Source organism: Pipistrellus hanaki (genome assembly GCF_964339955.1).
Source record: "Pipistrellus hanaki genome assembly, chromosome: 16".
NCBI classification, from domain to species: domain Eukaryota; kingdom Metazoa; phylum Chordata; class Mammalia; order Chiroptera; family Vespertilionidae; genus Pipistrellus; species Pipistrellus hanaki.
Genome location: NC_140518.1, coordinates 7,992,670 through 8,011,728, shown reverse-complemented (window position 1 = coordinate 8,011,728; position 19,059 = coordinate 7,992,670). Strand labels below are relative to the sequence as shown.

General features: G+C 41.0%; 1 protein-coding gene across 3 annotated transcripts in view; it reads right to left on the bottom strand.

Annotated features, from left to right (window-relative positions):
- FBXL20 (F-box and leucine rich repeat protein 20) overlaps positions 1-19,059 on the bottom strand; it is a 57,553-nt gene continuing 38,494 nt past the window's right edge. For all 3 annotated transcript variants that reach the window (XM_084862412.1, XM_084862414.1, XM_084862413.1), the window contains exons 7-15: positions 18,772-18,867; positions 16,728-16,854; positions 15,316-15,390; positions 14,538-14,668; positions 11,224-11,284; positions 10,850-10,894; positions 9,654-9,710; positions 8,074-8,286; positions 1-6,723 (exon numbers count right to left, since the gene is read on the bottom strand). In XM_084862412.1, coding sequence (XP_084718538.1) covers positions 6,616-6,723; positions 8,074-8,286; positions 9,654-9,710; positions 10,850-10,894; positions 11,224-11,284; positions 14,538-14,668; positions 15,316-15,390; positions 16,728-16,854; positions 18,772-18,867 — 913 coding nt within the window. In that variant the 3' untranslated portion in view covers positions 1-6,615. The remainder of the gene's footprint in view (positions 6,724-8,073; positions 8,287-9,653; positions 9,711-10,849; positions 10,895-11,223; positions 11,285-14,537; positions 14,669-15,315; positions 15,391-16,727; positions 16,855-18,771; positions 18,868-19,059) is intronic.

Sequence of the window (19,059 nt, the reverse complement as noted above, 5' to 3'; positions counted from 1 at the left end):
TTCACAGCTCATTTCCTTTAATTACATCATAAAACAAAATTAGAACATACAGGAAACAAGAATAGTTACATAACAATTTACTTTATATATTTATATATAAAAAACATTTCTTTTTAGTCCAAAGATTTTTAAAGCAAAAGAAATCCTCTACTGCCACCTTGGCTTTTATTTATTTTAAATAACCCTCCCTCCCCCGCGATCTCAGGCGCCAATAGTAGTAGTGGGAACAGTCACTGGGACAGCGAGTGGAACCTGGCGTCAGGTCACCACGTGGGGGGCTGTGGATGCCAGGGGCTGGCAAAGCGCTGGGCAGGCCTAGTGGAGAGTCAGCAGCAGCTGCCACACGCTGCAGCACTCTAGGGCAGGCCGGAGGCGGGGGAAGGCTTAGGCAGGCCAGATGATAATGGCAGGTACCAGGCCCTGCCAGTAAACCATCTTCTCTGCATTCTACCCCTTTAAGGGCTGGGACCAGAAGGGGGCCGCCAGGTACAGGGATGAAAGAGCCTGGCTTGAAGGTAAAAATTGCTCCCACAGCACCATTCACCCATCCCTCTCTGCCCCTGGCAGAGTCTGATGGGCAGGGGTAGTCCGCACAGTTCTGAGCTCCGCACAGGCTGCATCCTCAGGGCTGTGCTCTCAGGGTCACTGGAGGGCGGGCACAGGTGAGGAGAGCAGCTGGGAGGTGCCCACAGCAGGTGCTGGGAAATGATTCCTGGGAGGAAACGGAGGCAGCCAGAGTGGGAGGCATTTGAAGGTTGAGTCATAAAACAGGAATGGAGAAAGGCAAGATTCCGAAGTAACCCACAGTGCTGGGCAGCCAGCGAGCCACAGGGCCAGCTCCGAGAGAGGCGCCCGTCCCTCGGAGGCTGTGGAGGTTAGTGTGTGACCGGAGGGAGCGGAGGAGGGAGGAAGAGAAGAAACCTAGGGCTCACCTCTCCTGCTCTTGTTAGAAATTAACAGTCACCAGAGAAACACACATAAATTATTCTTAGAGGAAGAAAACTGTTGTAAACCCAGGAAAGTAGCAGCAAAGGTTTCCCTCATGACAGATCCATCACAGCACTAGGAAAGAAAATCACTCAAGTCTTGAGGGGGGAAAAGGGAAAATCAAACCATGCCGATTAGAGACTCCTTTTCGAGTCAGGATTTTCTAAGACTTTAGGTTCTCATTCACTAGTGCCGTAAAAAAAGAAAAACAAAATAGAATAATGACTTCTGGTGCTTGGGAAGAGTTAGGCTGAGAGAAGAACCACATACATACATGTGTGAACAGCAGTGTGGTAGGATCTGAATAAAAAACTGTAGTAAGAGACAAGGACGAGCGAAACCTAGTGGGGCAGACTTCTTCCACTTTCATATAAAAGACATCGCTCCACAGACCTCCCGGGATCCTGGGTAAGGCAGAGGAGAAAAAGGATGTGTCCGGACACCTCTCCCGGGGGGGATTCGCACTGCCTACCAGCCCGGCCCTGAGACCGCCGGGCCCAGAGCAGCGGGGAGCCTGGGCCTTTCAGTGGCGCCAGTCCCCACTGGGTGACGCTGGGTAGGTGTGTGTGGAAAGCAGAAGGGAAAAGGGCCTGGAGGTCATTAGACGGAAAGTAAATTCCTCACCTGTGAAGCAGTTGTTTCTACATATTCAGGACAGATGCTTGTACCTGAAGCTAAGTACCCCAGTTCCAGAACCGAATTGCTCCTTACTTTGAATCTCACCTACCATTTCCCCACCCCAATTCTTCAAAACAAGACACTGAAAAACAGAGAGGTCAATTGATATAGTTCTGGTTGCTCATAGTTCTTTTTCTTCAAGGGCAGAGAACTACGCTGGCTGAACAAGCAATAATCCTCAGCACCTGGGAATCACACTCTACCAAGGGTTCACTTCACTCAAAACACACACGCAGCAGAGATGGAAGAAGTGCAGTATGGAATTTCTCAACATTCCTCATGTGAGCTCGTCCAACAAATTTCTTTCCACTGAAAGTTGAGTGTAACTCTCTTGGGCTCCCAAAGATTCCTTCAGACTTAGCCGAGATTTTTATTAACTTTCCTAAGGACCAAAGGCTTCGGAAATGTACAACTAACTGATATACCTAAGAATAAAAACGGACAAAACAGGGAGACTTGCCTGAGGAGGGAGCTGCAGAAGCCTTTCATGCAGAAAACTCCCGGCAGTGTCTGGCAGGAAGGAGGTCCCAAGTGAAAAGGCAAGCTTAGGGACGCACGTGTTTGCTAGAGAACCAAGAGGGTAAGTCAGGGCACCTGGGCGTAGCAAACACAGCCCGACTTTATTACCTGGTTAATTATACATGATTGACACGGTCTTTCAACCTTACAATTAAAATTTATGATAGAAATAAAGGTGAGGAGACGCCATATGTCCCCTCACCCTCGACTACTTTAGGGTTCTTTGGTCCCAGATCATAATCACTGTAAGGGGATGGACAGACAGGCTCTTCCAAACAAAACTTGGCTAATTCACATTGTTTTGGCCTGAGGTGGTTAAAGATCCTAGAACTGGTAGGCAGCGAGAGAAGGCAATTGTTTTACAGAATGTTCCAGAAGCTCTAAGAATACCATGGAAAGAGTGTCAGCCAGGATGCACAACAGGGATAGAAACCTAAGCTTAAAGCATGCACACAAGCAGGGAAAAGGCAGACTCGACCCCTTTCCTCTCTCGGTGGTGGTGACTGTCGCGGGCAGTCTGATTTTCAGCACGATGATTATCAATCGGCCAAGGGTCTGCAACCGTGATCCGCCGTGCTCCTCCTTTCCAAACAACAGGGCATGCTGCCAGCACAGGCAGGCGGGCAGCCACCCCTCCTGTCCAGTAACGCTGTCGCACTTCCTGACCACTTCAGGCCAAGACAGGCTCCATGGCTGACCGTGTAGGCCCCACGGCACCAGCGGGCTTTTAAACCAGTAAAAATGCATTTTACAAGGCAACCAGAACATACATTTTTGACTGCTGTAGCATTATAGCTACATTGAACTGTTTGGTCTGGAAAACACAAAATAAAGCATCATAAAAACATTTACCAGGTTTCTCTCTAAAATGTGTGCTCTAAGGAATATATGAAATTTCTGATTTATATGTCTCTAAATCAGCTTAACTCATGAATGTGGAAAAACACACACACACACACACTTAATACTTTTACATCCACTAGAAAGCAGAACAGGAGAAAACTTTTTACATGAAGTACAATGTGCTTTTATATTCCAAACATTGGGGGGGGGGGGGGGGTGTAATGAAGCCAGATCCCTTTTACTGCTCATATCCAAATTTGATTTCAAATTCAGCAAACAAATGTCAAAGACCACCCAGTGAAAAATAGCCTCAGCCACTGACAGTCACGGAATTCAAGGCTGCCCAGGATGGTTTGCCTCGATCAGGACAAGGGCCCAAAGTAGAAGCTAGACTGGAAACATTTCAGACTCAGTAGCATCATTGGGAGTGAGATGAGGCTTTAAACAGTGAGGATGGGTGTAAGAGGAAATGGGAGGCATCAATTAAAAAGAGAAAAATCTGGGCCCTGGCCAGTGTGTTCAGTGGTTAGAGTGCTGACCCATGCATGGAACGGTCTAGGGTTCGATTCCCAGTATGTACCTGGGTTGCAGGTTTGATCTCCAGACCTGTTGGGGCATGTGTGGAAGGCAACCAATCTGTGTGTGTGTGTGTGTCTCATATTGTTTTTTTCTCTCTCTCCCCCCCACTCCCTTCCTTCCATTCTCTCTGAAAAGTAATGAAAAAAACATCCTTGGGCGAGGATAAAAAAAAAAAAAAAAGCTGATGGGGCCAATGAAGAGGATAGAAAAGGTACTGATGTAGCAAATGAGGCTGGAAAACATAGGGGTGAAAAGGCTGCGTGAAAAAAGGATGTTGAATACCTTCCACCAGAGAACACTGCAATAATTTCTCCTGGCTCTCGGCAGGTTTATGGCAATACCGTGGAGGGCACCTTCTTACTACTCCCAAACCTCTCTTCCCGCTGCCTTTTCCAAATGGAAGGCATACTGTGAGGGGCTCTGCAGCCAGACAAGCTTCCCATAGGAAGAGTTACGCTTGTGAAACCTTACTGAATTCTCCCTGATGCTGGAACAGGGAGCACTGTGTCCAGATGACAGGACCAACTTACCATGTTCTGGGTTTTCAAAGTCCTGGTACATTTCATCAGCTGGGGTAATTGGAGACTGGCATAAAAAAATATTTCATTCCAAGCTTGATGGGCCTGAAGTTTTCCTGAGAAAGGAACAAGCCTCCTGCCTAACCACATACTGCTGCACACTCCCAGCCTTTCTCCTCACTCCACTCTGTGCTCAGCCCAGACAGGCAGGGGGCACCTGGGCAAGTCCACATGGACCTGCACGTGGGAACGCTCTTTGAGGAGAGAAACAGCATTTCCAAGAACGCATGTACTGGCGGAGTAGGACCATATACATACATACATATATATATATATTGTAGTAAAGAAGTACCCTTAATCCTTAATAGCTCATCTATTGGGCAATTCAAATCCACACTCACTAATCAATCAGGGTCAATTTGTTCAGGCACTATAAAAAACATTATACATTAGAGCAGATGGGCCCTAAATATTTCTTTTTAGTTTTGTTTGAATGAGTGACCTGGGGATCTGAATATTATGAACTACATCTGGAAGTGTGTGTGCACATGTATATATTTATAGGTATGGGGCACAGCCAGGAGAGTTTAAAAAATATATTCCTTACAATGTGATTTGAAAAGGGGAAGGGGAAATTAAAAAATATAATTTTAGTTTTTAAAAGGGAGTAAATATGATTTAAAATAAATGTAACATAATACTGATGGGTTGTACACATTTATGGGATCCTTTCACGTGAAGAAATAAATCACACAATTCTTACAAAAGCCATATTAAAAAAAAAAAGAAAAAGACATGGTTTTTAACCTTGGGTTTAGAAATCTACTTCTAGTACTTTAGAAACTCATTTAACTCACTCTGCAGGATTTTGTGTGTGTGTGTGTGTGTGTGTGTGTGTGTGTGTGTGTGTGTGTGTAGCATCTTTGACTGAGTCATGGGCACTGAATACCCTACCCATCCCTCAACTCTGATGACCAGACTGGGCAGAGGCACTGAGACCCCTACTTCCTCTTCCTCAACGTTCTCTTTCTGCTGCCCCAGTTCCTTCACCTGGCTACTCTTGTATTTCATTCATGGGAAGTCTGGAGAACAAGAGATAAGGCTGACAGGTTCCAGTCCTTTGAGGCTCCGATGTTAAATGATACCATCAACACTCTCAAACAGTTGACCAGCTGTTACAGGGTCCCTGATAGGCTGAGATACAGGTGGGGGAGAGAGAGAGATACTGATTGGCTAGATGGCACAGTGCCTCTAATAGCACTTCTGCTAAAACAAAACTACCCCAAAGACACAAATCAGAGATGTCACTGATCACACCTCAATTTCAGTGAACAGACGACGTGCCTGAGTCTGGGTGGTGGGGTGTCCAGGCTCAGCTCTGGGATTTGCCATTCCACCACTCTTTACCGATAATGCATTTTGCTCTCAATGAGCAGAGCCAGATGGAAGGAAAAATGTGCAGGGAGTGTTGGGCATATCATGCATATTATCACATATCACAAGATATCACAGAACCCAAAAGGCAAAATTTACTATCATCAAAATAGTTTTAGCGTAATTTCTCTTCATAACTTTTCTTGCTTTTGTGATTGTTTCCCTTCAGACTGGCAAAGATTCAGGCAGGGTCCCCTAATGGTAAAATTAGGATTAAAAAAATATTTATTGATAATGTCTCTTTTAAAAATGTTTGGTAACCCCAACTAATCATCCAAAATGCAAACTGTAAACACAACAACAGCATAAGAGTAACAACTGAGTGTGAATAAGCGACTATGAACAGGTGACAGACGGGGCAAGGATGCAGGAGGGAGCAACAAAGGACAACAGGTGCACAAGTGTGCTACAGACAGTGACAATCTGAGCGAATAAGTAATCACATTTGGACCACAGTAATTTCAATGTGACCATTTAGGAAACCACTGGGCCAAATACTCAACAGCAGGCGGAATGGAAGAGCCTTCTTTGTGAGCATGCTCAGCATGTTGGCATGGAAACGAGGAAGCACAGAAGCTGTGTAGTCATCTCACAATGTATGGCTACCATTTATAAAATGCAAAGAAATTTTCTTTCTGGTCCCTGGATACAACATATACTGTTTTCCTCTATGCTTTCCTTGACCCTGGAGGACTGCAGTTGCTGTTCCAAAATCACCAAATAAACCCCTTAATAAAATAAAGAAACCGTAGTAAGCAGTAACACTGGGTTTGCTGGAACACCCCTTTCCCCCTACTTGCCTATGATTTTCTTCTGGGAACGTCCAACAGGAATGGCTAAGTTTTATCAATCCACTTGATAAAGCCAGCACAATCTTCAGTCCCCGTCACAGGGCTAGAGTGGATGGGTATGTGTATGTACGTGTGGCTCTGGGAATCTGGACGCTGCCTCACGTGGTAACCCTTGCCCAAACACTGGGTCGCTTCCACTGGAGACTCCGCGGTAACTCTAGAAGTGTCATTAAATACTCAGTTCACCACCGCTGCCACCTCCACTGTCATAGGATGATGCAGCATCTGCAGAACCGCTGTCTGCTGCCCCCCACTGATGGGGGTGGAGTGACAGGTGCGAAGTAGGCGTGGACTTTAATATTAGGTAAATGGGTCTGAAACAAGACAGAAACATTACTGAGAGAGAGGGCTTAAACAGAAAGAGCAACGCTACTTTTCAGAACAAACACTGAGTGGCCATGAAAGCAGGGCAGAGGCTGAACACCAGCAGCCGGGATGTTGGAGAGGCCTGGGTTCTATCCTGTACCACATTCCTCTAAATGACTAAATAAGCTCACATAACTTTGGTCTCTGCTTCCATAATAACACAAGTGGGGAAAAACTTCATACTCATTTCTTAACCGGTTCCCAAAGGAATTCCTAGTTTGATTCCCACAGCTGAAATAAGCTTAAGATTTGTCCCCCAAATCACTGTGGACAGTCTTTCTCCTGACGACCTGCAGCTCTCGTCTTTGGTGTATTAGAAAGACGGCTGCAAGGACACCCCCTGCAGCTGTGCTCAGTCCTCTAGGGCTGATGGGGGAGGAGGAGCTGAGGCTAACTGAAAATCAAGATGAGGTGTGGTGCTCCTCTATGTGCTCAGCTGCCATAAGGTCAACATGGAGTTTTTAGAGGTTGGCTGAGAGGGATAATAAGCACAGTGCCTTTCCCACAGCAGGTGTGAAGCAGAAGTTCCAACAAATGTCTTTTGAGCGGAATAATCTAATACATAGATCCATCCAGCCTTTTATAACCTCCTTGCTGGCAACCTGTCTTCCAGTCATTTGACTATACATGGGTCTCTCTTCTACGGGGGGAGAGAGGGCAAACAGAAAAATGGAAAAAAATTACTTGATCCATTTGTTGTCTTTAAAAAAAAAAAAAAAAAAAAAAATCCCACCTGGCTGGTGTAGTTCAGTGGTTGAGCACTGACCCATAAATCAAAAAGGTAACTGGTTTGATTTCCAGTTGGGGCACATGCTGGGTTGAGGCTAGACCCCCAGTGGGGGAGTATAGGAGGCAGCCAATCAGTGATGTTTCTCTCTCATCTAACTTTCCCTCTCCCTTCTCCTCTCTCTAAAAATCAATACAAGCACATTTAAAATAAAAAAAAATCCCAGAAAGAGGGGCTGATATGGAAGAAAATACAAATAAAAAATTTAAATCCTATTTAATTAAACATTTTCTTTGTTATTACTTTCTTTCCTTTATAAGCAAAATGTGGCATATGTGTCGGACTCCAGGCATGTTATTACACTCTGGACATCACTGGAGAAACTGCTGGGAGGAGACCTACTTTTCTTCCCTTCAGCAGGTATTTTCCTACATTTCCACCTGAAACTATCTTCCTGTACATTTGCTCTCCATTTCTCCCATCTTTGCTAAATGTCTAAGTAAATGTAAAAAATAAAGAGAGAAAGGGTGCTGAGAACACTAGAGCTGGAGGGTGATGCAGCCATCTTTACCCTGAGTCTCTTGATTCCAGCCCGTGAGATTTGCTGGCAGTCATAGAGTTCTATCCGCTCAAGGCTGTGACAGCTCTTCAAGTGCTCCAGGGATGCGTCTGTGATTAGTGGGCAGTTGTCCAGTTCAATCACCTCCAGCTGGTCATGAGCACAGGCCCCATTCCCCAGATGACGAATTCCATCGTCTGTGATCAGCTCACAGTGAGACAGACTCTGCAGCCAAATAGAGCAGGGAAGGACACTGATATATCTTATGGCATTCTTCTAGCCAGAGGCCTATGTACATCAGAGAGACCTTTCTAGTTTGATTTTGATGCATATGAAACCATCACTAGACCCATGTGATAAATAAAGAAAGCAAACTAGAGTTGCTGGGGTTCTGCTTTTGACAACCAATGATAGACATTTCTGTGTGATTCTAAATATATTTTGTAAATTTATGTAATGACTATGAAATAGTTCATAAATAAAATACTACCCCCACCCCCTCAAATGAACACTTTTCTTCTTTACAGGGACAAGGGGCTCAAGCTTTTCCTGCACAATAATTTGGACTATATATTGATTACCTGGTACAGAGGGATGCCAAGTTAATTAAACGAACTTGATTCTGATAACTGTCAGGTGTAGTTATCTCTTCATATAAATCTCTTCACTGTATCAATCTTCCTTAAGTTCCTGGTTCCTACATGTGAAACTCAGAACCCTTGGCCCAATTTGGAGAGCAAGGTGCCATCAAATACCAAAAATGAACCTAGATACAGAATGATTAACCATGCTCGGCTGACGTGACTCAGTGGTAAAGCGTTGGCTTATGAACCAGGTCACAGTTCCAGCACATGCATGGGTTGTGAGCTCAAATCCCCAGTGTGGGGTGTGCAGAAGATAGCTGATCAATGATTCTCTCTCATCACTGAAATTTCAATCTCTCTTTCCCTTTCCACTTCTCTGAAATCAGTAACAAAACAAAACAAAAAAAATAATAAAAAAAAGAATGGTCAACCAGAATGCTTTGTTTCCCATAGTGTTACAAGGAACAGTAGCAGAGAATTCTCCCTACTAAAAGCCTTGATTGCTTCTGTTTTGGTCCGAAGGTGACGTAAACTGTATTTTTGGCCATCAACTCTCAGGACCTCTGGAAATTTTAACACCATTCATGTGAGAGGGAGAACTCATACTTTGCATGTTAGTTTTCAGTTTCCAGGTACTGATAAAGAAAACATTTAACATTTCTTAATTCCTCTCTTGGTCCTCTGTAAGTTGACAATTTAGAAAAATATGCTTTCCCAAAATAGTAGACATATAACAAGAAGTAAGAGTTGGGCTTTGATTAAATCTAAGTATAATAAATAGCCCTGGCTGGTGTGGCTCAGTTGGTTGAGCGTCATCCCATGCACTGAAAAGTTGCCAGTTTGATTCCTCATCAGGGCACATGCCATTTGCAGGTTCAGTGCCCAAACGGAGTGTGCGCAGGAAGCAACCAATCAACATTTCTCTCACATCTACGTTTCTCTCTCTAAAAATCAATAAAAATGTATTTAAATTTGGTAAACACATAAAACTTTCAGAATCAAACTCACCAATACTTGAAGTCGAGGACAGTGTATAGAAAGTTGGATTAAGGTGCTATCTGTTATCTGAAAGAAACACATAAGCTTATTTTATGCATAATTCCAAGGAAAAAACCTCATGACCTGTACCTCACTCTTGACTATACTTGTAATCTAGACTGATATCCTAATATCAATTCTCAAATAACAAATCTTGAGGATGATATCCAATAGATACCTGAATCGTTCTTTGAGAAACTAGGCATGGACATATCTAGTATTCTCCATCTTTGAACAGACTGGTTGAAAACTGTTTTATTTTTTAAATGAATGAAAAAAGGTTAATGTTATCTTTTTGGGTGCCAGCTGCCTTCCCAAAGGTGGCACAAAGGGGCTGCTGGAATATGAGTTACCTACTGACACTCAGGAAGGAAGAACTCCTAAAGGAAGAACAGTCTTTTACAGTTATCTTAGGACAAAAAGCAAGTCAGTGCTTCTTTTCAAATTCTTCCAAATCTGAGGTATTATTATACATTATTCTAATATAGACTGTCAAGGCAGTGGGGAGCTAGAGCAGACAGGTGTGTGCACATCACTCAGAAGGACTAACACTGGAAGGACACTAAGCATGTGTAAGAGATAAGCAGACAGAACAAATTTTAGTTTAAGAACTAATAGCTGCTAAGTAGTGTTGGATAACAGGTAATTTAGAAAAAACTGATATTCTATCTTCTTTTTAGGAGTTTTCCATCAAAGTTTTTCCTCAATCAACTAATCTCAAAACTCTTAAAATTGGTAAGAAAAGATATTGCTATTAAGGAAGTATCTGGTTGCCTGCCTGAAGGACAGAGCTCCATACAGACTCAAGTGTCTGGGGCTAATGATGTAAGGGGTCTAGCGTCCAGTTAAGCTAAAAAGGGCAGGGCTATACATCAGTGTGATGGGGCTTTAATTATTTACTAGTATCAAAACCTTGTAGAGGTCTAAGGAAATATCTTATGGCTTGACTGGGCTTTTTTTCCAATGACAACCTTACTGATGACCTATATTTTCCCCTGGACACAGATACCATGATCCTCTGCTAGGTGTGCCTGGAGAGTCAGCAATATTAAATCAGCGTGCTGCCAGACACTGCGTTACACTAGGGGAGGGAAGCGAATGTTCTCGTGTGCATGTTACTAAGTTTCTATAATAATGTAATTTTGAGTAAAAATCCACAATCTTACTTGAACACACTCTTCCAGGTCCATCTTTTCCAGCTCATGGCAATTCTATAAAACACAAAACCAAACATTACCATACAAACATTTAAAATATGGGGAAACTTTAAGGCCAGAAAACTGAGTGGTGTTAAATACAAATTTGCCTGAAAGCAAAAGTCCTTCCATTACATTGATCAAAGACAGTCATAATTTTAAATACTATAATTATACAAGCTAGTAGCTGTGGCATGAGAATGCTCCAGAACATCAGCCACAGGGAAGTTCCCCCACATCCCACGCCCTCAATTCTGCTGCCATTCCACATCTCCATCCTCGCTCATTCTTCTGAAATAAAAATCCCAAGCAAAACTTAGGTAGAACCTGGAGAAAATACTCACCCTGGCCAGAGTGGTAAAGCCTACATCTGTTAATTGAGAACACCTTGCCACTTCTAATATTCTGTTAAAAAAACCAAAGTGAAAGTAAAGTCCTTGGTGCCTGAAAATCACATTTATTAAAATAGCAAGAATTTAAGAAAACAACCTCCTAGTCCCTAAGGACTGCATAATATAGAGTGACATTAATAACTAAGCAAGTCTGTATAAAGATCCTGCCTTTCATTTTCATGGAGTCATCATAAAGTGATCCTGTAAATACAACACTGCGGACTTATGAAATCAGAAGAATATAAGAGAAGCTTGTAGTTAATGCCAAAATGCATTTAAAAGGCTTCTCCACAGACAATAGGGTGCTGAAAGCCTGGAAGGGGAGGGAGAACAGGCTGAAGGGGATTATTGGGGAGGGGAGAAAGAGGACATATATAATACTTTCAACAATAAAGCATTATTAAAAAAAAAAAAAAAAAGCAACAAACAAAATAAATAAATAAAAACGCTTTTGATGGCATACTGCTTGCACCCAGAGGGCAGCCTGCTTCTAGAAAACAAGGGAAATGGAGACAGTATTCTGTTAATCTGTTGCTAAATGAAACTATTCTCTTTCCCTATTTTACATGTAGGTCCACTCAGATTTAAATGAACTTTTTAAATGTTATAAAAGTACTGTTAACTACAAGTCTATCCCAAATATGAAATTCCATACTTATGAATAAATAGCCTGACTTTTCTTGCCTCCTCCCACAGGTTCCCAGGGAAGCCCCGTGGAGAGGGGAGCTGAGCTGGCAGCCACTGTCCTATTTAGGAACTGCTCACAACAACCTAAATACCAACCACAGGACTGAGGAATCAAATCTATCTTTTCTGTGAAAAGTTTGGTGGCAACTGCACTATGGTACCACAGAATATTTATGTTTGTTTACAAATTATTTACAGAAGTTAAAAAATACCACCACTAATGTATAAGAAATCATTATCAACTGACAATCAATTAGAGGGGGTAAAGGGGATCAATGGAGGAAAAAAGGGGCAATATATAATTCTTTCAACAATAAAGATAAATTAGCTTGGCCAGTGTGTCTATGTGGTTGAGCGACGGTCTAAAGAGCAGGAAGTCGAAGTTCGCTTCCAGGTCGGCATATGCCCAGTTGCGACTAGATCTCCAATAGGAAGTGTACAGGAAGCCGTGGATCAATGATTCCCTCTACCTTCCTCTCTGAAATCACTAAAAATAAACAAAAAGGGACCAGATAAGCCCCAGCTGGTTTGGCTCAGTGGATAGAGCCTGTGACTGAAGGGTCCCAGGTTCAACTGTGGTCAAGGGTACATGCTGGGGTTGTGGGCTCGATCCCCAGTGGGGGGCGTGCAGGAGGCACGTGGATGGCGAGCACAGTGGCGAGCCTCTCCCACCTCCATAGCAGTGCTAAGGAGCAGCAAGCAGGCGGGCAGTAAGAAGTAAGGGGTTCCGGACTGCAAGAGGGATCATGGGCCTAAGCTGATAGTCGGACATCCCCCAAGGAGTCCTTGACTGTGAGGGGGCACAGGCTGGGCTGAGGGGACCTCCCTCCTCATGCACTGGACCTCAAGTGGGTAATATTTGTAATATTTTTAGACAGGAGTTTGGCTACCTCCTTAGCTCCTAAATAGAATTCTACTCTAGGCTTCTATTACTAATTTTGACAAGTCTATTTAGGAAGCTATTAAGGAATTTTGATACTATAGCCAAATTTTCTTTCACTAATTACAGTTAGGCCTATGGCCAGATGATTACAAAAAAGTTTCATAAATGATTATTCTATGTAAAACAAGTGGTTTCTGGAGCCAGACTGCCTGGGTTTGAATCCTTGCTCCTGAACTTACTCTAGCTGTGAGACCTTGAACAGGTTACCTGACCTCTCTGGGCTTCAGTTTTCTTCATCTATAATATGGAGATAATAACAGGGCTTATGTGGTGTTTGATGATTAAATAAATTAATATTTGCGAATCACTTAAAACTATGGCAAATATGTCTAACACATAAATACAAGTTTTACTTGTTTAAAGATGGTATATGGAGATTAAAACAGTGTGTTGTGTGCTCTTACAGAATCAACATGGGTTTGATACCATGTGCATGCCAACACAGCATTCTTAATAAATATTTAGCCAATCCTCTATTAGGCAGAGAGGTGGAGCCATGAAGAAATAAGGCTTGCTCTAAAATACCATTAATCAGCATAAAGGAGGTTCTCCTATAGGGCTGTCTTTTCTTTTTAAATACTTCCTGCTATGCACCTAGCATCATTATTACAATATAAATGACCACAGGATAGGCCTTCAAAAACTTTCTTCAGAAAGGAATTACAGATACTCCTTGCCTTGTGATGGGGTTATGTCCAGACAAACCCCTCAAAAGTAGAAAATATTAAGTAAAAAGTACGTTTGATACCCCTAACCTCCCAAACATCATAATTTTACCCAATCCTACATTACATGTGCTCAGAACACTTACATTAGCCCCCAGTTAGGTAAAATCACCTAACATGAGCTTATTTTTATAATAAAATGTTGACTATCTCATGTAATTTATTTACTATATATATCACCTTCCACCATCATAAAGTCAAAGAATCATAAGTTGAACCATTGTAAGCAGGGAACCATCTTACATATGAAAGAGTTAGTAAGAGAAAAAGCCTCTTTATTTCTTTTCTCAAGTAATAAAATAAAATGATTTTTTTTCCTAGTATGGCTAGTAAGAAGTAAAAAAATCGAGAACATTATCCACTGGTTCAGGCCAATTACATGTAAGTCCAATAAAGTATAAAGCAGGAAGGAGGGCATCTAAGAGGGCAGTGGCCTTGCAGGGTCCACCTTCACAATTCCAAGGTTCCAAGTGAAGGAGGCCTCTGTTCTTTCCCAGTATTTTTAAGCTAAACAATAAATGTGCCCTGGCTGGGTAGTTCAGTTAGTTAGGTGTCATCCCGCTATGCCGAGGGTTCGATTCCCCAGTCAGGGTACACACAAGAATGAACCAATGGCCCTGGCTGGGTTGGAGCGTTGTCCCTATACCAAACAGTGGCAGGATGGACTTCTGGTCAAGGTAGACACCTAGGTTGTGGGTTTCATCCCTGCTTTTGTGTGTACAGGAGGCAACCAATTGACGTTTCTCTCTCTCTTCCTCTCTAAAATCAATAAACATATCCTTGGGTGAGGATATAAAAATAGAAATGAAAATATAGAACCAATCAATAAATGCATAAATAAGTGGAACACAAATCTGTAGGGTTTTTCTCCTAAAACCCAATGTATTTTTAAAAATAAAATAAATGTTTACCTAAGTCGTGGGCAGTTCTGACCAAGAGCATTCAGGATGGCATCCGTGATGTTGGAGCAGCCGGAGGCACAGAGGGACTGTAACTTATGGCACCCTCTGCATATAGTAATGAGACCTTCATCTGTGATTTGCTAAAAACCAAGAGCAAAAAATCCCCATAGATATTAGTAGCTTTGCAGAAAAGGAAAAAATGTCACCTGTGAAAAGTACCAGAAAGAAATAAAAGCAGATTTAATATTAATCAGGTAGCAGTCCTAAAGGAAAAGGAGCTTACCAAAAATATTTTAAATACTGAGGCTTGTGAATGACTTAATCCTACATAGTAGACTTAAATAGAAAAGGAAAGGAGGAAGTTATAGTTAGCCTATTGAGAACTGAGAATTCTGAATAAACTACCTATTTATCTATGTCAAAGTCCCTGAGAGAGCCCAGCCAATGTGTCTCAATGGTGGAGCGTCGACCTATGAACCAAGAGGTTATTGGAACACTTTCCCAGTCAGGGCACATGCCTGGGCTGAAAGTTCGATCCCCAATAGGGGGCAAGCAGTCAATGTTTCGCATTGATATTTCTATGTTTCTCTCTCCCTCTCCTGTCCCTCTAAAATAAAAATATGTTTTTAAAAAGGCCCTGGACTATCATTAAGCAAGTAAATAGTCATCTGACTACTGTCCCCTGAGTTAAAGGGGAAACACAACTGGCCTTCATGACTGAAACTATTACAGTAATAACACGGAAGACAATTAGTAATACAGAAGAGCTGTGGGAAGGGCTGCTTACCAAGCAGGTCTGCAAGTTCAAAGTCACCAGTTCAGGACAGTGTGCACCTATGTACTTGAGAGCTTCATCTTCTAGCTAGAGAGATTAAATGAGAGAGAGAAATAATTACTGACATTGTTTCAAAAGATAAAGGTTTAAGAGTGTACATATTCATCAATATATTTTAAATATAGCCAACTAAGTTCATTGTTCAAAGGAACAATGAACCATGGTCACATAAAGGTGTAATTTATATGATCAGTATGTTTTATTTTTTTAATATATTTTACTGATTTTTTACAGAGAGGAAGGGAGAGGAGTAGACAGTTGGAAACATTGATGAGAGAGAAACATTGATCAGCTGCCTCCTGCACACTCCCTCCTGGGGATGTGCCCACAACCAAGATACATGCCCTTGACTGGAGTTGAACCTGGGACCCTTCAGTCTGCAGGCCAACACTCTATCCACTGAGCCAAACCGGTCAGGGCAGTTCTTACCATATCAAATTCTTATTATTATAAAATCAAGAAAAAATAAACACTGCCTAATGTTTGAGGATTTTTCTTTTGATAAATATGCTTTACAGCATTTTGCTGAGCATTTAGGAACCTAAAAGGATTTTCACATTTCTACCCTCCCTGTATTTTTGGGAGCAGGAGCTAAGAAAGGAACCCACAGTTTATCTGCTGCTGGAAGATGAGTGCAGTGCCATGAGTACAGCAGATGGCAAGTAATTGATTGTAATGATGTGTTCCAATCACTATTTTTCAGGATTCCATAAATAACCAGAAGTGCAAGCTGTTGTTTGAAGGTAGTCATACTTCCAAAGCTGTTTCAAACAATGGAACATCTCCCATCGTGGTGGGGGAAAAATGAGGGCATTTTTAATGGAATTCAAGGCATGGTTTGAGTAATCATTAAAAAAAATAAGGTAATGAGAGTCAGTCACTTAGAGACCCATTCTTGATTATTCCCATGCCAATGCCTTCCAGTAATGACAAAATATGTTGAATTTGTAATGTGACTGGCAGGAAATAAGCATCAACGCTATAAAATGTAGGTTGCTGTATACTTGGTACATTTAAGAGAAGCTTCTGGTAGTTTAAAAACCAGTGAAAATTATCAAGATAGCCTTCCTTGTCTATCCAGTTCAAGTCTCCGGCAGTAACAATTCGCAAGTTTTCTTCTCAGATTAAATTGCATCAAATCTTTCCTGCCTATGGTGCTTGCTCAGTATGATTTTTGTCTCTCCAGTCTGCCTCCCCTCAAAACCAAAATTTATCTTTGGTCAGGTGTTCCTTCTTCTCTTTTTTAATTTTTTACTCTAAGGAAAACAGTAATTTTTGGTAAATATGTCTTTGGTCAGTAACACAAAACAATTACATATTCTTTAAGTTTCTCTATCATTCACAAGCACTACATAGAGTATTACCTGTGTGCAGCCTTTTAAGAATAAGGCTTTCAGACCCCCACAGCCTCTCACTAGTGCTTGGATGCCATCCTTGGTTACTTGGTCACACCAGGAAATGTTCAATTGCTCCAACAGTGGACATCCCTCACTTGGTTAAAACAAAATGAAACAAACACATGACTAAATCCAATTCCAAAGGCACCAAAGTCTCATTTTATTGGCCACTTAGTTGGGAAATGGATAGAGCCCCATGATCTTCCAAGAATATACGTATTTACGTAATAGAGATTTAGAACACATGCAATCTCCTAATTGCAAAAGTGGGTTTACTGATGTCTGTGGTGTTCGTTCGTGTGAACTATATCACTAGGAGGGCTAGCTCAAATCCAGCTTAACTAACAAACACCAAACACAACATTGTTTCCAGGTATGTTAGATTTTAATGGAGGTATATACTTTTCAAATTATATTTTTTTTGTACTATCACATATTTATAAGTTCCATAGATAGGAAACAAAAATTAAGTGACTTGTTTAAGTTGAGCAAGTAGTTAATAAAGTTTAGAGTCAAACTCAGATTCTCTATCAAATAATTTTATTACTTATCAAAGTACTAATGAGGACATTTAAACTTTTACTTTAAAAATTACAGGGGACCTATAAATATTACTTACGTATCTGGGAAGTACCTAGAGTACTATTTCTATAGGCTGAATTTAAAATATGTTGCATTTGATCTCTGGCTTCTATACTAGCTTTATCTTTGAGCTTTGATTTCACATATGATTTATGGAAGAATCCAAAGCTCTATAACATTCTTTGGAAAATATTGATTTAACCAATTTATAAAACAAAACCAGGGGATCTTGGTTCAAGCCCATTCTTCAACATTAATAGGACTTCCAGCAAGTCACTTCAGGAAGCCTGCCTGAACCTCTTTTAACCAAGATTAGCCACAGCCACATCTATGTTCTCCCCAAACTGCTGACCATACTTCTATCACAGCACTGTATTGCTTCTATTACCACACTGTAACATGATGACATGTTTAGTGTGTTGTTTTTTTCTCCCACTAGACTCTGAGAAACTTAAGGGCAACAACAGTATCTTATTCAGTTACATTACCTGGTATTTACTAAAGTTTTAGATTTTCGGTCTGTAAAGTAGACACTATCTATATCTACCTCACAAGGTTATCTACCACACAAGGTTTTCAAATAAATGAGATCATTTATGTGAATATTTTGTAAACTCTAAATGTTATTATATTATTGTATCATCCTATACAGCAAACAGCCTTAGATACATATCTGCTTAATATTCACAAGGAAAGTCTAGGAGCCACATTTTTAGATTACTTATATTCTACTTAACTAAATCTTTTAGTAGCTTAATTCTTATTATTCATAAATGTAACCAATATACAGGACCATAAAAGCCTGATAAAAACCAAAGTTACAAAGAGAACGGGCATCTCACCTTCCTTTTAAGATATATTTTCTGTAATGTATTTTAAAAAAAAATACAGTATCATTAAAACAATGATAACTTATTGAGTGCTTACTATATGCTAAGAAATTTATATATATTAAGTTAAAACACATGAAACTGTCATTTTTAAAGACAAAAGCTGTTGAAATATTGACAACTTTATATGGTTCGGCTCAATGTTATCAAATAACGATAATATGGTTTAATCCTAGTAACAAACCTGAGATGACAAGGAAAAACTCACAAGGACTACATTTGTTCAAGGTACCTAATTACTGACCTAATCCAGAGCACTCCTTTAACCACTAACTAAGTGACACTATGAGTCATTTTTGGGGAAGCAGGGAGAAAGCCTCCATGAAAACAACAACTAATCACTCACGTATAAATAAGCCCTACTTACCTCAGTCGTTTCACCTGTCCTATAATTGGGCAAGTGGTAAAAGATCTATTCTAAACCGTTGTATGTATCCATAAAATATAGTTTCCTTCAATTCCAACTTTATGTCAGTTATTATTTTTTTTTAATAAGTATTTGTTCTGATTGTTGGACAATCTTATCTTAAGGAATTTACCTCAGAGCTTTTAGAGACATGTTTGTTATTGATGTACAGGAAGCCAAGTCAAGGTGCCTGAGTTTGGAACAGAACTTGCTAAGGCTAGTACATGTACTGAAAAATGGAAAAAGGAGAAAATAATAAACAAACAAATAATAATACATCCTTAGTATATCATACACGATTTTCATTAAATACATGTATATATTTAAGAACTGTAAAATTTCCATATCCCCAATAAAAGCAGCTATAAATCCTGGAACCTTTCACAGTGAGGAAGAAAACCAGTGGCCTTTATAAAGGATG